Source organism: Perca fluviatilis, chromosome 20 (genome assembly GCF_010015445.1).
Source record: "Perca fluviatilis chromosome 20, GENO_Pfluv_1.0, whole genome shotgun sequence".
Taxonomy (NCBI): Eukaryota; Metazoa; Chordata; class Actinopteri; order Perciformes; family Percidae; genus Perca; species Perca fluviatilis.
The window spans coordinates 2,189,582-2,206,571 of record NC_053131.1 but is presented as its reverse complement, the minus strand read 5'-3'; the positions used below and the strand labels follow the sequence as shown (position 1 = coordinate 2,206,571).

At 40.8% G+C, this 16,990-nt stretch overlaps 1 protein-coding gene across 1 annotated transcript; it reads left to right on the top strand.

Annotated features, from left to right (window-relative positions):
- Positions 1 to 14,755: 14,755 nt before the first annotated feature.
- On the top strand, positions 14,756 to 16,210 carry LOC120548872 (protein ALP1-like). The gene is made up of 3 exons (XM_039785388.1): positions 14,756 to 14,864; positions 14,970 to 15,085; positions 15,404 to 16,210. The coding sequence occupies exons 1-3, from the start codon at positions 14,756 to 14,758 to the stop codon at positions 16,208 to 16,210; spliced, it is 1,032 nt and encodes a 343-aa protein (XP_039641322.1).
- Positions 16,211 to 16,990: the final 780 nt, after the last annotated feature.

The window sequence follows — 16,990 nt, the reverse complement described above, 5'->3', positions numbered from 1 at the left end:
GAAAGGAAAAGCAACCGGATCAAGGAAGAAAAAAAGGTGAAAGAAGCCAGACAGAAAGATGGACCTGGACCGAGAGAGGAAAGAGACAGGACAGAGAAAGAGGCCAGACAATCAGAGAAAGAGGAACAGAAATGAAAGAAGACAGGAAGAGGACAGAGAAACAGAAAGAGGAAAGAGAATGGAAGAGGAAAGAGGACAGAAAGAAAGAGGACAGAAAGAGGAAAGAGGACAGAAAGAAGAAAGACAGAAAGAGGAAAAGAGGACAGAAAGAGGAAAAAGAGGACAGGACAGAGAGAGGACAAGGAAGAAAGAGGACAGAAAAGAGGAAAGAAAGAGGAAAGAAAAGAAAGACAGAAAGAGGACAGGAAAGAGGAAGAAAGAAGAAAGAGGACAGAGGAAGAACAAAGAGGGAAGAAAGAGACAGAAAGAGGAAAGAGAACAGAGACAAGAGGAATGAAAGAGGAAAGAAGAAAGGACAAGAAAGAGGACAAGAAAGAAGAAAGAGGAAAGAGAGGAACTGAGGAAGGAAGAGGAAAAAAGAGAGGACAGAAAGAGAAAAAAACAAAAAAAAAAAAAGAAGGACAGAAAGAGGACCAGAAAGAGGAAAAGAAGAAAGAGGAAAAAAAAGAAAGGACAAAGAAGAAAGAGGACAGAAAGAAGAAAGAGGAAAGAAGAAAGAGGACAGAAAGAGAAAGAGGACAAAGAAGGAAAAGAAAGAGGACAGAAGGACAGAAAGAGGAAAGAGGACAGAAGAGAAAGAGAAAGAAAGAAGAAAGAGGAAAAAGAGGAAAGAGAACAGAGGACAAAAGGAAAAGAAAGAAGAAAAGAGAAAGAAAGACAACAAAGACACAGAAAGAGGAAAGAGAGAAAGAAAGAAGAGAGGAAAGAAAGGAAAGAAAGAGGAAAGAAAGAAGAAAGAGAAAAAGAAGAAAGAAGAAAGAAAGAAAGAGGAAAAAGAACAAAGACGAGAAGAAAGAGACAAAGAAAGAGAAAGAGGAGAACAAGAAGAGAAAGAAAAGAGGACAGAAAGAAAGAAAGAAGAGGACAAAGAAGAAAAGAAGAAAGAGAACGAGAAAAAAAGAAAGAGAAAGAGAGAAAGAGCAAAGAAAAAAGAGGACAAAAAGGACAAAAGAAAGAAAGAGGACAAAGAAAGAAAGAGGACAGAAAGAAGAAAGGAAAGAAGAAAGAGACAAAGAAGGAAAGAAAAAAGGAAAGAAAGAAAGAGGAAGAGAAGAAAGAAAGGAAAGAAGAAAAGAAAACAGAAAAATGAAAGAGGACAGAAAGAGAAAGAAGAAAGAGAAGAGGAAAGAATAGAAAACAAGAGGGAAGAAGAAAGAGAAAAGAAAGAGGAAACAAGGACAGAAAGAAGAAAGAGGACAGAAAAGAAAAGAAAGAGAGAGAGAAAGAAGAAAGGAGAGAACAGAAAAGATAAAGAAAAAGAAAAAAAGAGGAAAAAGACAAGAAAGAGGAAGAAGAAAGAGGAGAAAGAGGAAAGAAAGAAGAAAAGAGAAAGAAAGAAAAAAGAAGAAAAAAGAGAGAAAGGAAAAGAAAGAAGAAAGAGAAGAAAAAGAAAGAGAAAGAGAGAGAGAGGAAGAAGAGAAGAAAGAGGAAGGAGGAAAGAGGAAAGAAAGAAAGAAAGAGGACAGAAAGAGGAAAGAGGACAGAAGGAAAGGAAAAGAGGAAGAAAAAAAGAGAAGAAAAGAAGAAAGGAAGAAAGGAAGAAAGAGGGAAGAAGAAAGAGGAAGAAAGAGGAAAAAAGAGGAAAGAAGACAGAGGGGAAGAATAAAAGAGAAAAGAAAAGAGGAAAGAAAGAAAGGAAAGAGAAAGTAAAGAAGAAAGAAAGAAGAAAGAGGGACAAGGAGAAGAGAAAAGAAGAAAGAGGAAAGAAGAGAGGAAAGAGGAAAGGAGAGAAAGAGAGAAGAAAGAGAAGAAAGAGGGATAGAAAGAGGAAAGAGAAAGAGAAGGATAGATAGAAAGAGGAAAGAGAAAAGAGAAGAAGAAAACAGGAAAGGAAGAAAGAGGAGAAAAGAAAGAGGACAGAAAGAGGAAAGAGGAAAGAAAGAGGAAGAAGAAGAAAGAGGAAAGAGGGAAAGGAAGAGAGGGACAGGAAAGAGAAAAGAAGAAAGAGGAAACAGGAAAGAAGAAAGAGGAAAAAAGAAAAAAAGAAAGAGAAGAAGAGAAAGAGAGAGGAGAGGAAAGAGATAGGGGAAGAAGAAAAGAGGACAGAAAGAGGAAAGAGGAAAGAGAGAAAGAAAGAGATAAAAGAAGAGAAAGAAGAAAGAGGACAGAAAGAAGAGGAAAGAAGAAAGAGGAGAAGAGAAAGAGAGAAAGAAAGAAAAAAAGAGGAAAGAGGAAGGAGTAGAACAGAAAGAGGAAAAGAGAAAGAGGAAAAAAGAGAAAAGAAAGAAAGAGGAAAGAAGAGAAAGAGGAAAGGAAGAAAGAGGACAGAAAGGACAGAGAAGAAACAAGAGCCAGAAAGAGGAAAGAAGAGAAACAGGGAAAGAGAGAGGAAAGAAGAGGAAGAGCAAAGAGGAAGAAGAGAGAAGAAATAAGAGGAAAGAGAGAAAAAGAAGACAGAAAGAGGAGAAGAGAAACAGAAGAAAGAAAAAAGAAGACAGAAAGAGAAAAGAGGACAGAAAGAGAAAAGAAGAAAGAGGACAGAAAAGAAGAAAAGAAGAAAGAAAGAAAGATAGAAAGAGGACAGAAAGAAGAAAGAGGATAGAAAGAGACAGAAAGAAGACAGTAAAAAAGGAGAGAGAGAAAGAAGGAAAGAAATAAAGAAGAAGGAAGTTAAAGAGAGAAAAGAGAAGAAACAGAAAGAAGAAAGAGCTTAGACAAGAAGAGAAAGAGGAAAGAAGAAAGAGGACAGGAAAAAGAAAGAGGACAAGAAAGAGGAAAAGAAGAAAAGAGGACAGCAAGGAAGAAAGAAAGAGACAACAAGAGGAAGAGAAGAAAAGAGGAAGAAGGAGAAAAAGAGGAAGAAGAAAGAAGAAAAGAGAGGAAAGAAGAAAGGACCCAGAAAAAGGGCAGAAAGAGACGAAAAAGAAGAAAGAGGAAAAAGAAGAAAGAGAGAGAGAAGAAAGAAGAGGAAAGGACAGAAGAACAGAAGGAAGAGGAAAGAAGAAAGAGGGACAGAAAGAAAAAGAGGAAGAAAGAGGAAAAGAAGACGCAGAGAAAGGAAAGAAGAAGAACAGAAAGAGAAAGAAGACAGAAAGAAAGGAGAGACAGAAAGAAGAAGGACAGAAAGAGACAGGGAGAGAAAGAAGAAAAGTAGGAAGAAGAAGAGACAGGAAGCAAAGAAGCAGGGAAGAAAACAGAAAGACACAGGGAAAGAGGACACAGGAAGACAAAGGAAAGAAAGAAAGACAGAGCAAGAGGAAGACAGAAAGAGAAGAAAGAGACAGAAAGAGAGAGACAGAAAGATGAACACAGACAGAAGAGAGACAGAAAGAGGAAGAAGAGAAGAGAGACAGAGAGGGGAAGAGAGAGAAAAGAAACAAGAAAAGAGACAGAAACAGGAAGAAGAAAGAAAGAGATAAAGATATCAAAACACTGAGTACTAACTCCTCGGACAATCTGAATATTTTGTGAACATTTACATCTTTGGAATCACCGCCCCAGGTGGAAGAATGTAGGAGGGAGATACATGCTGAAAGCAGAAGAAGATTTTGCTGAGATGAAGGCTGCCCCATTGACTTTGTAATCGTTAAAAAAAAAAAAAAAGTGTTAAAAAAAGTTTAAAATTTGAAAGTATAAAATAGTAGAAAAAAAAAAAAAAAAAAGCTGAAGAAGTCCCAATCACGAATGGAAAGAGCCTCGGAACATCTTGAAAAAGCTGAATGGTTTTAAAACAGCTGTGGAAAGTATGCAAGTAGCTACAGAGAGCCAAAAACTAATGGAAGAGGAAGGAACAAGGTGAAAAAAACAAAGAAAAAAAAACAGGATAACAATAAGTGGAATAGTAGGGTGAACAAAGCATCTCCAACTAAGAATAACAAAAGAACCCAATAACAATAGTGGAAATAGCCAGAACAAAGCATCCCAACAAAACTAAGAACTAGGAAAATGGACTCTGGAGGAAAAAAAATGTGTTCCAGCTGAATTAGCTGAACCAAGCTAACCTACTGAATAGTTAAACCAAGAGCTGTACGCAACATTCATGAGAATTAGCTGAAAAAAGGGAAACCTACTAAAAGCTGACCTCAAGAGGAAAAACGACAAACACGTAGAATCATTGAATCTTTAGCAAGCCAAAATAAGCTGAAAAAAAGTGGAAACTGGTCCCAATCAAGCCAAAGAAAGCAAGAGGAGGAGGAGGGAGGAGGGAAAGAAGGAGAGAGAGAGAAAGAGAGAGAGACAGTGAGGAGTGGAGGAGAAGGCTGGGATGAGAGAGAAGGAGGAGAGAGAGAGAAAAAAGAGAAAGAGATTAGGAGAGAGATGGAGGGAGAAGGAGGCGGGAGGATGAGAGAAGGAGGTGAGGAGAAAAGAGGAAAGAGAGAGAAAAGAGAGAAACTGGGAGGAGGAGAAGGAGAAAAGAGAAAGAGGAGACAGAGAGGAAGGAGAAGGAGCAGAAGGAGAGAGAGAAAGAGAGAGGAGAGAGAGAGAAAAGAGGACGAGGAGAGGACAGAGAGGAGTGGAGGGAGAGGAGAGAAAGAGAGAGACAAAAAGAGAGAGAGAGACAAGGAGGACAATGGAGGAGGACAGAAAGAGAGAAAATGAGAGAAGGAAAGGAGAGGAGAGGAGAAAACAGACAAGGAGAGAAGGAAAGAGACAAGGAGGACAAGTGGAGGAAAAGTGAGAGAAAGAGGAAAGACAGAGGCAGGAAGAGACAGAGAGGAAAGAGAGACAAGGAAACCCCAGCCCAGGATCCCAGGCCCCAGGAATCGAATACAGTGGACAACATGGAGGAAGAGCCAAACAGCCCACAGTGGAACACGAGGACCAACACAGCCCTGAGCACCACACAGTGGATAACACACACAAGGAGGAAGACCCACACACACACAAGAAAGAAATGGAGGAGCCAAGAGTGAGACGTGACACTGAACGAGACACACAGAAGGACAGTGGAGACACGAATGGACACATCCCGACCGGAGAATGAACACAGCATGAGGACAACTGAAAAGGACCCCGGATAGCTGACAGGAAAGATATAGAAGAAGGACACATGGAGAACCCCACACAAGGAAGAAGCACAGAGCCAAACGACACAGAAAATGAAAAATGGAATAACTGACCCAGGAAGAAAGGAAGGACAGACAAGGAGGAAGAACGGAGACAATGACAAACACAGGAACTGGACAATGACCACACAGGAACAACACACACACAGCATGGAGAAGAAGAGACAGAGAAAGACCAAAGGAAAGAGACAAGAGAAGAAAGAGGAGAGGAACAAAGAGGAGAGAAAGAAAAAAGAGGAGGAAAAAGAGGAAAGAGAAAGACACACCCAGGAACACACCCAGAAACGAAAAAAGGAAACTTGTCTGTGTGTGTGTGGAGGAAACCCAGTGTGTGGCCCAGGGACCAGGGACCCAGTGGATCCCAGTGTGTGTGGAAACCCAGGAAACCCAGAAACACCCAGGACCCAGGAAACCCAGAACTGGATAAGACAGTGAAGGAAAGGAAAATAAATATCTCTTAATTGGATGGAAGGAAGACAATCCCTTGGTCTTCATAATAACGGACATGGATGGAACACAGAGTGGAATGGATTGAGATAGTGGAATAACGGAATAGAAGGAAGGAGATGGACAGAAAGAGGAATGGATAAATAAATAAGAAGGAATGAAGGAAGGACATATGGAGTGGATAGAAAGGAGCAGTGGAGTGGATGGACATGGAAGGAAGGAAAGGAATGGTGGATGGAAGGCATGGAAGGGAGGGAAGAACTCCACTCTAGCAAACGCAATACACACCCTGTTTAATCGATAAAATTTCCTGAAATAATTACTAAACTTAAACAGATTTTTCACAAAAACTGTAAAAGATATCAAAACACTGAGCACACTGTGTGTAGAACAGCATTCCCCCAATAAAACCGAATAACAATAGGTGGAATGCTGTAGAACAGCATTCCCCCAATAAAAAAACGAATAACAATAGGTGGAATGCTGTAGAACAGCATTCCCCCAATAAAAAAACGAATAACAATAGGTGGAATGCGGTAAAACAGCATTCCCCCAATAAAAAAACGAATAATAGGTGGAATGCTGTAAAACAGCATTCCCACTAATAAAGAACCGAATAACAATAGGTGGAATGCTGTAGAACAGCATTCCCCCAAAAATAAAGAACAGGATAACAATAGGTGGAATGCTGTAAAACAGCATTCCCCCAATAAAACCGAATAACAATAGGTGGAATGCTGTAGAACAGCATTCCCCCAATAATAAAGAGAAGAAAGAAAAGAGAAACAGAAAGATAGAGAGGGAGGGAGAAGGCGGGATGGAGAAAGGAGAGAGAGAGAAAGAGAGAGAGACAGGGAGGGATGGAGAGAGGACAGAGAGAGAGGGAGAAGGAGGGATGGAGAGAGAAAAGAGAGAGAAACAGGGGGAGAGAGAGAGAAAGAAAAGAGAAACAGAGAGATAGAGAGGGAGGGAGAAGGCGGGATGGAGAAAGAAGAGAGAGAGAAAAAGAGAGAAAAGAGAGAGAGAGAGGGAGGGAGAAGCGGGATGAGAGAGAAGGAGAGAGAGAGAGAAAAAAGAGAGAGACAGAGAGAGAGATGGAGGGATGGAGAGAGGACAGAGAGAGAGAAAGAAAGAGAGAAACAGAGAGAGAGAAAGAAAAAAGAAACAGAGAGATAGAGAGGGAGGGAGAAGGCGGGATGGAGAAAGAAGGAGAGAGAGAGAAAAAGAGAGAGAGAGAGACAGAGAGAGAGGGAGGGATGGAGAGAGGACAGAGAGAGAAACAGGGGGAGAGAGAGAGAAAGAAAAGAGAAACAGAGATAGAGAGGGGGAGAGAGAAGACAGTCAGAGAAGTGGAAGACCACAGACTACTGTTCATATTACTGCCTGTAGTATCTGTATAGACTACTGTTCATATTACTGCCTGTAGTATCTGTATAGACTACTGTTCATATTACTGCCTGTAGTATCTGGGTGTGTCTGTGAAAGTGTTGTCATGGTAACCATGGCCTGGGAATGTTTATAAACTTGCTTTGATGTCTGTAATCAAGCTAACGAGCCTGTCACCTGCTGAATCTGTCAGCTGTGCTGTGCTGCAGCTATTCAGAGTCCCTGAGAGCGAGCTCTCAAACAAAGCCTCACTGTGGCAACACCATAACTGCTATCAGTCAAATGACGTGATCCTGAGCATCACAAGGCCTTTGTGAACGTATCGGTATAAAATTTATATGGATAAACGTAAAAATGTGGTCATATCAGCGATTTCAAAAAGTGGTTCGTTCAGTGTTTCGCTGGGAAATATCTAGGAGTTTGATCATTGAAGCCAATGGAGAATGATATGGACATCTTGTGATTTGGAAGGTCAACCAGCCAAAAGTAAAAGGCGTATCACAAAACTGAGCAGATCTTCTGAAACTAGACAAAAATACCTACGTTTTGATGTATAAATTGTGTATGACAAGTAGATATTGTGGGCGTGAGAGCAGTTTACAGACAAGGAACTAAGATAATTTTTTCAAAGCTTCACCCTCTAGCTGTGATGTCATCCACTCTAGCAAACGCAATACACACCCTGTTTAATCGATAAAATTTCCTGAAATAATCACTAAACTTAAACAGATTTTTCACAAAAACTGTAAAAGATATCAAAACACTGAGCACACCCCGAATACCTGAATATTTTGTGAACATTTTACATTTTGAATCACGTCTGTAGGTGGAAGAATGTAGGAGGAGATACATGTTGAAGCAGAAGAAGATTTTAAGGAGTTGAAGGCTGCTCTCATTGACTTTAATGTTAAAAAAAGTGTTAAAAAGCTTAAAATTTTAAAAAGTATAAATAGTAGAAAAGAAGTTGAAGAAGTCCCATCATTAGCTGAAAGAGCTGAACATTTGAAAAGTTGAATGGTTTAAATAGCTGAAAGTATGCAGAAGTTACAGAGAGCCAAAAAACGTACGGAAGAGGGAACTAGAAAATGCATTTCCTGCAGAAAATGCGTGGGAATGCTGAATAGCTGAAGTGCTAAAGCTAAACTGGTCGAATAGCTTAAATCCGTAAGAAGAAGTTGAAATAGTGAAAATAGTTGAAAAAGCGGAAATCCGTTTAATAAGTATGACTTTCATTAAAAAGTTAAAAGTTTATGCTAAACTGAACTGTTTGCTTAAAGGTTGAATAATGACAAAATATGTAGAACATTGTGAGGTCTGAGTAGATTTTCTAACTGATAATGACTCATATATGTACTAGCTATAGCCATTAAAGTTTCAACAAAAATACTTAGAAGTGGGTCTTTAACAAAACTGAGGTCAACATAACAATAATGCCAGGTACCTTTAACATAAACAAACCCGACCTCCAGAGACAATGGAGAGAGGGGTATATATACCCCAAGACTAGCCCACCCAAAACACAAAGGGAAAAACATGTAACTTACTACAATTACCAAGACCCAAATTAAACCCCACAACCAACCATAAGAGATTACTAAAGAAACAAACACTACCAAAACCCAATATTAATCTAACACAAACAAAGTATCCACATGCTGCTGGGTTGTTAAGTATTTTGTAGTTCAGAGTCCCCCTGCCCACTGCCAAGAGTTGCTTCATTCCACTTCCTGTGGTGGAGTATAAAGGACAATTTCAAACTCCAGCTCTCCCTTTGGCAGATGGCTCAGCAACAGCAGCATGTGGAGAAACCAGAAAACAGGTACAAATCAACAATTTTATAAAACAAACAATTTATGAAAAGAATAAACATGTTTGTAGTCATTTGTAAAAATTAAACCCATTACCCCACATTACATGCTGGCGGTGGATAGGGCCGTCACAGTCTTATTTGCACGTGTTGTCTTATTTGCACGTGTTGTCTTATTAGTGCGTGCTGTGGTTTATTTGCACGTGTTGTCTTATTTGCACGTGTTGTCTTATTAGTGCGTGCTGTGGTTTATTTGCACGTTTTGTCTTATTGTTGCGTGCTGTGGCCTCTCAGGGCCACCGTAGTTTTAGGACACATGGTGTATTGATGAAGGGGATAGAGGCTTATTTTGATTTTTGAGATGTTTTTTTTGTTGTATAGAAAAATGGATGAGTGGATGGATGAGTGAGAACACTGTAAGGGTGTTTCTGAATGGCAGGAGAATGGAAGGTGAATGTAGTTGTAGATAAAAAAGTGTAAGGGGAAGGTTTTTTTGTGTTTAGTTTGTCAAATTTGGTTTGTTTAGTCTTTTGAGTTTTTCATTTGTAATACAGTGATAAATGTGTGTGCTTTAAGTTTTAGTTTTTTTGTTGTTGCATTTGTTAATTTAATTTGAGAAACTGTTTGAACTTGATTATGATTGTCCTTGAATGTCATGCTGTTGGTAAATTTGTTATCTGATTTTATCATGCATATGTTTTGTAAATAGATTTTTAATAAATAAAAGATAAAAAAAATAAAAACACGCCCGATCTCGTCTGATCTCGGAAGCTAAGCAGGATAGGGTCGGGTCAGTACTTGGATGGGAGACTGCCTGGGAATATTATATATTTACGTATTCGGCGAAGTTTGAGACAAGTGACGGACCGCAATTCTACAGGGTCATTCACGACCACCAACAGCGTGTGTGCAGAATGTGTCAGGTTACAGGACATGAGATTAAAGACTGCCCAAAATTCACCTGTTTTAAGTGTGGACAACATGGACACTATGCCAGGAGCTGCATTGCTGACGTGAGTAATTGTAAAATATGTTTCAACAAAATGTCTGAATGTATCTCCAATAGCAGTGAGGCAGCCTCAGACAACGCTTCCATTATGGAAGAGGATGTCATCCCTGAGATTGATGACATTTTGACACATGTTGACGAAAGCCAGCAAGCAGTAGCTTCCACAAATGAGAGTGATAATGAGTGATAATGATGAGATTAACGCTGATACGTCTGTACAAAACAAGGTGGTGTCTAATGCTACTGTGGCGGCTGTAGAAAAAGTGCGGACAAATCAGAGTCTTGCAAATAGTGTCGATATGTTTCCAGACAGCCTGGATGTTGGCATGTTACAAATAGCAGAAACTCCTGCACGAAATGGACTGGGAGGAGGGGGCGGGCTGCAAGTCAGTGCGTCTCCCACTTCTCGAGAAGTGGGTTTGTGGGAGAGCTGCAACACAGCGCCTGAGTATGTAGTGCCAATGTGAGGCGGGTATAGCTGCAGCCTGGAGCGTCCCATGTCAAGCCGTCCCGTCTCATGCCGAGGCGTGTCCAACGGTAAGTTCAGAGGGTCAAAAATACGAAATTGAATTATTTTCCAGATAGAGTCGCTGCGTCAGTTTGGTTTGAAATGTGCTGGGGGCAGAGGCGCAAATTTGGAAGTACATTTCCAGAAGTGCTGGGTACAATGACTCATGTTTGAAAGACTGACGTCCTGTAGCTTACTAATGAATAAAAACGTGGTTTAATGTACATAAAAAATTATCAATGATTACCAAATTTCTCTCTCATATCCACTCTAAACGGTCAAAAAATCAAACCCAAAGTCCAATTATTATGGACGTTATCTGACGCGTTTCTGCTTCACATTTTCAGCAGGGTAGCGGAGCGGCTGTGGGTTGACTCCCAACGGTTCTCATAGGCTTGAACGTGAAAAAGCTTAAAGGAACACGCTGACTTATTGGGAATTTAGCTTATTCACCCTAAGCCCCAGAGTAAGACAAGTCGAGCCTTCTCTTTCTGCTCTCAGCGAAGGCGGTCGCTTTCTCTCCCTCTCCCTCCCAGTCCTACCCTGCTTACTATCTTGTCTCGTGTTGTCTGCTGTTAACTTTTTAGAGACTCTCCCTGCAAGGCTCAGGCTCTACAAACCCAAATTATGGAACTGATTAACTGGTCTCTCAGCGCAATTGACACTGTATTCTCGAGGAGGAGCACTGGTACGGGTGAGCCCGCATGTCCTGACGGAACGTTTTCTGCAGGGTATACGATGGACGGCTGGGAGAAATGGCGTGTCGTGTGTCTCTCCGCTCTCTTCGTGGAGGACGTTGAGGATATCTACCTATTCGGAACCATGATAACTGGACTGCTGCTGATTGGAGGATGCTTCTCACTGGTTTATCGAGAAATTAAAAAGACTCTGGTAGCTGTCCAAAGCCCAAGGAAGCTGCCTGGCCTGACTGAAGCTGTTGGAAAAGCGATCAGTTTGCAAACTGGGATTATCAGTGCGCAAACTGGGACTATTAATCGCGTGATGGAATACAACATGGTAATGATCCGCGGCTTGGATACCATCATGCAGAAGGTCACTGAATTGGAAAGAAAAATTGACCAGTTGAACAGATGAACAATAGAATGTCTGTTAAATTAGAGCAGCCATTCGGGTAGACCAAACAAATTTTATCTTTCGGCCCCCTTATCTTGAACGGACTTGCCAAGGCCGTTTCTTGAGACAAACCGTCACCCTGTTGGGGCTCTGCAAGCGAGACGCTCTTGTTCCTCCCCCGTCTTCCCCAGTGCCTGCTGATTTTTGTATCTGTTCTGGACTGTTCAGGGGTGTCACCACGGCAACGTGCTGTGTTATCGCTATGACATTCTGCGGACTGAGACACAAGTGGGCTGCCGGGCTGTGCGTTTCTCAGCAGGCCGAACACCCTAAAGCTTTTCTGATTCTGATTCTGACATACCCTTCTCATCTCGTGCGTGCTGTAAAGCTGTCTGACGGCTCCAGAGGCTAGCTTTATGCTTCTTACTCCTCTTGCTAGCTGTTTCCCTTGAAGCAACTGTCGAGATGTTCCCTCTGCATACACATCTGACTCAGTATGTCAAAGAGTCCACCATCGCCATTGAGCTTTCCGATGCTTGCTAGGTAAGCCATCGTGATATGCATACCTCCCAGTCACATTGTAATCTTTCCTTGTAAGGGCGATGGTTTGCTCCACAAGATCTGTTGTGCTTTACTATAAATGGCATGGTTTGCTGTCACAAGAATAGATGGTGCTGTCCCAGTTCTGCAGCAAGCTGTACAAGTCATATCATAGTCGTTATAGTGTTTGATAGATATAACCACCAACACTCAGTCAAAGATCTTGAAAGATAAAGAAGAGGCACCATTCAAACCAGCAGACGAACACATATCATCACAGGACAAACAAGTGTTCCAAACTACAGAAAATACCTCAGGATCAGTGGAAACAAGGCTGCTCTATGTAGCTTTGTCAGCACCTACATTGCCAGTACTGGGCAGTGATGCCACGTAACGCGTTACTAGTAACGCGTTACTCTAATCTGAGCACTTCTTTCAGTAACGAGTAATCTAACGCGTTACTATTTCCAAACCAGTAATCAGATTAAAGTTATTTATCCAAGTCACTGTGCGTTACTATTTGTCATTTTCCTTGGTAAAAATATATATTTTTGCTTTCTTCTTGCGTCTCGGGGAGTGAAGTCACGTATGCGACAAGTCACGTTTTCAGCATGTTGACAGTTCACGTGTACCACGCAGCGACACAAACGTAAACAACAATGGGACGAGAGAGATGCACGTTTTCTAGCTGGAAATACAGTCACTATTTAGAGTTTGTGTCAGCTAAAGATGGCAATATTAAGGTTCGTTGTACACTCTGTGCTGGTGGCGACTACGTCAAATTTGAAGAAACATTTGGAGTCGCAGCACTGCAGCCAAACTTACAGAGCAGGTCCCAGCAGGTGGAGCGAAGCAGAGAGCAGGTCCCCCACCACCCAAACAACAAAAGATGGACTTCGGTGCAAAACCAGTAAGTGGGGGACAGTTAAAGAAGTTGGTCGGGCAGTAGGCCTATGTTGTAGCAGAAATGCTGCCCTTAAACACGGTTGACTCGCTCTCTTTCGTGCCATAATAAACCAGATCCTACTACTGGCAACGCTGAGCTGCCTCACAGTAAACCGATTGTCATTGTTATGTTGAGGCTGTAGGGGTGTTGTCGGCAGCTGCTGCATGTAACTAATAAAGTAACTTGTAATCTAACTTTGTTACTTTTAAAATCAAGTAATCTATAAAGTAACTAAACTACTTTTAAAATCAAGTAATCTGTAAAGTAACTAAGTTACTTTTTCAAAGTAACTGTGGCAACTCTGGTACTGGGCGCCGGGGCCCCCGCTTGGGGAGGTCAGCCCCCCATGATGTTACAACTGCAACACACCACTGTCACTCATCTGCATTGTCATCAGTGAAATATTTGGACAGTCTGTGAAAGGGCAAGAGCAAAACTCTGTGCAGGTCAAGCCCACTGAAAGACACTGGCATTTGGTGGCATTGTTGCAGTTTCCGTCTTTACAGTAGAGGTGGGTGATGTCTCTAACTTCTTTAGGTGCTGGTGCCTTCTGGAACATCACAGGTTCAATGCACCCATCTTCTCTGAGCCTCCATCCTCTACCAAATGGGTTCGAGAGAGAGTTTGACCAGGTGGACGCCACACTACGTTTGGTACAAGGCACTTACAAGTGCTTAGAGCCTTGTTAGAGCCTTGTACCAAACAGTAGTGTGCGCCACAGCCACCTGGTCAAACTCTTCTCTGGAACCGAGATGAGTGACAGTGGTGTGTTGCAGTTGTAATATCATGGGGGCTGACCTCCCCAAAGTGGCCTTTGGAGATAGCCTAACCCCCAGAATGGCTACCAAAAGCAGTTCATGTTCCAAATGGTTGCTGCTAGAAAAAAACCAGCCTGAGAAAAGCTGGAGATTCAGTGAGGAGTGAGCTCATTCCCCCTCCCAGGGTTTGTTTTGTTAGATTGCCATTAGTTTGATTTAAGACAGTAATTTAATTTGTATTGTGTGAAGTTAAGTTATAGTTTTATTAAAACGCTCATTAAGGTCAAACTGCATTCCTGACTCCTGGTCTCCTGTTTGGGCTATGGTAAGGTGTTATCTTTCCATTTCAATCTTTGTTTCCATATGGACTGTATAGTACAAGGTGCCATATGAAATATTTCATTATTAAATGTATCTTATATTTGAATTTCTCAACATTCTTCTCACCACTGATAATGAGCTTTGGACTTGAGAATAAATTATGTCAGTATTCCATTTTCTTTCATTTTGGACACCTCATACAATGAGTGAAAGAACACCCTGATTTGTCATGCTATATTTACACATTTGGTATTGCTGGATTCAGCACAACCCCACCTTTCCAACAAGCCACCATATCTGTTTCTATGATAATCCCTGGCAAAGTAACCACAAAGTAAAGGAAACCATTCTGCTTAGATATTCATTTTTTGCATGTTCGCCTATTTTAGGTATGTGTTTATAGGTCTCTAGTTATTCCATACATCAAGATATTCACATCCAGTCTTTTCCAGTAGGTAATGCAACTTCCTGACTACAAACATGCCAAGTTTCAAAGCTCTCAGAGCTTGTGTGATTGATCTGCATTAGTTTTTATGCCTTAACTCCCATACGGACAGGCTATATTTTAGTCCTTTTTTGGTTTTGGGGTGTATTACAATATCTGTTAATTTAACAATCTTGGCAGTAAAATATTTTTAGCCAAGAATCCATTTCACATATGGGAGACCTTAGAGATGAGGAAAAACATTGTTGGGTTTAGTTCTACCTCCGGTAGGGGTATCTCAAAAACTAAAGCCCTTTTGGACCATTTGTCACTAGCCTACCAGTTCCACATGTTGGAGGAACTTATCAGGCCAATTATCCAGCGGCGCAACACAAATTTCCGTGATTGCATTTCTGTCGGTGAACGTCTGATGGTCACACTGCGCTTCCTCTCAACAGGTAAGCTCTTTGTTTGTTTTATTCTTTCAGTACCTGTTTTATTCTTTCAGAACCTGTACAGGAGCTATTCTGTTTAATTAACAAACTGATGTTTTTTTTTTGCAGGCGAAAGCTTCAAGAGTCTTTCATATCTCTTTCGAATGGGTGTCTCCACAATTCGGAAATTCATTCCTGAAACCTGTGATGCCATCTACCAGGTCTTAAAAGAGAAATATCTGAAGGTATGTGTGATATATCAGTCATTGAGCTGTACAATACGATCTGAAACCAACATTTAACTATAAAATATATATGACAATTTATGTGGTTCATAGTTTGTATGTAATATCGCGCCTCGAATAGAATGTTAAGGTTAAAGACAATGTGAATTTTTTTATTTATTAAAACATTATGTTGTGTTTAAATTTTTTTTAATTTTATTTTTAAATCCATGACTTTTCCAAAACATTATGGGTCTTTTTATTTTTCTGACGCTAAATTATTTTTCTCAAACCATAGCAGCATTTGGTATTCACTTTTGTTATTTTTCTTGTTTTCAGTGCCCAGACACAGCACATGAGTGGCAGCAGGTATCCAGTGGATTCATGTCCCAGTGGAACTTCCCAAACTGCCTGGTTGCTCTGGATGGGAAACACATAAACATTCGCCCCCCACCAGGGACTGGTTCTACATACTATAACTACAAGCACAACTTTTCCATTGTCTTGATGGCACTGGTCGACAGCTCGTACAGGTTTCTGTATGTGGATGTCGGTTGCAATAGAAGGGTTTCTGATGGTGGAGTGTTTCGTGGATGCACGTTGGCTGATGCCCTGGTAAACAGGACCACCAACATCCCTGCTCCTGCACCTCTTCCAGGTTCTGACCAGCTGGCTCCATACTGCATTGTGGCAGATAAGGCATTTCCATTGAAAGACTACCTGTTGAAGCCGTATGCAAACTGCGGACTCACTGAAGATCAGCGCATCTTCAACTACAGGCTGTCGCGTGCTCGGAGGGTTGTGGAGAATGCATTTGGGATTATGGCCAACTGCTTCCGTGTCTTGCTAACCACCATCAACATCAGAGACACTGTCACAGTGGAGTACATTGTCCTGGCTTGTTGTGCTCTGCATAACTTTCTACGGAGTGAGGGCAGCGATGTATACATGGCAGACATTGTGGACCAGGAAGGACCAGATACCGACATCATTGAAGGTAGATGGAGGCAAGACCCTGCCCTACAACAAGCCTCCCTGCCCAGAAACAACAATGCAGCTGCAAGGGCCAAAGAGGTCAGGGATCAACGACACCACTATTTCACATCTGATACTGGTGCAGTGCCTTTTCAATGGGGCAAGATATAGGACAGATTGTCTGTGTGAAAAGGAGGATAAGTTGTTGTGTTCCAACTGTGATGTGGTTTCTGTACGAAAGGTTACATGTGAATGGAGGACCAGACGACCATGCCCATCAGTGTTCACTTCATTGAATGGAACACTGATTGGCCTTCATTCACATGCGATATGAGCAGTCCATGACCTATTATAGAAGACAATAATAGTGTGAAGTACCTTTGCATAGCTGTTTCTCAGTAGCAGTGGAAGAAAATCCAGGGGATATTTGTGTTTCAATTTACAATATGAAAAGCTGTTCACTTTGACTTCAGCCTATAAGTTTAGAAAATTTGTAAATTTGGCAGTAAAGGTCCATTGTTTTGGTCTTGGAGCTTGTGTATAAAGAATTTCAATTTGTTAACATTTAGTGTGAAAGCAACACAAAATGTACACAGACAGATATTGTACTAACTGTGATAAGAGTAGTGTGAGGGCACATCACATTGAGAGTAGCAAGACATTGTTGCTGAAAATGTGATGTTACAGTTGATTGTGTTTAAACACACAATTTTTTAAAAATAAAAAAAAAAAAATAATATAAATATTTTAATAAAAAAAAAGGAAAAAAAAAAAAAACACACTTTTTTTTTTTCACATCTTTTTTTTTTTTGTTTTTTTTTTTTTTTTTTTTTTTTTTTTTTTTTTTTTTTTTTTTTTTTTATACTATATAAGTACAATGTATATAAACAGGAGTGTGACACTTCATACTATTGTCTTTAAATTTTTTAAAGGGAGTTGACGCACGGTAGC

What these genes read in the sequence shown, in the direction of transcription:
- LOC120548872 (XM_039785388.1), top strand. Translation starts at nt 14,756, where the DNA reads ATGTTGGAGGAACTTATCAGGCCAATTATCCAGCGGCGCAACACAAAT. An exon ending in ACTGCGCTTCCTCTCAACAG is followed by an intron (nt 14,865 to 14,969) that starts GTAAGCTCTTTG and finishes TTTTTTTTGCAG; the next exon opens with GCGAAAGCTTCAAGAGTCTT. An exon ending in TAAAAGAGAAATATCTGAAG is followed by an intron (nt 15,086 to 15,403) that starts GTATGTGTGATA and finishes TCTTGTTTTCAG; the next exon opens with TGCCCAGACACAGCACATGA.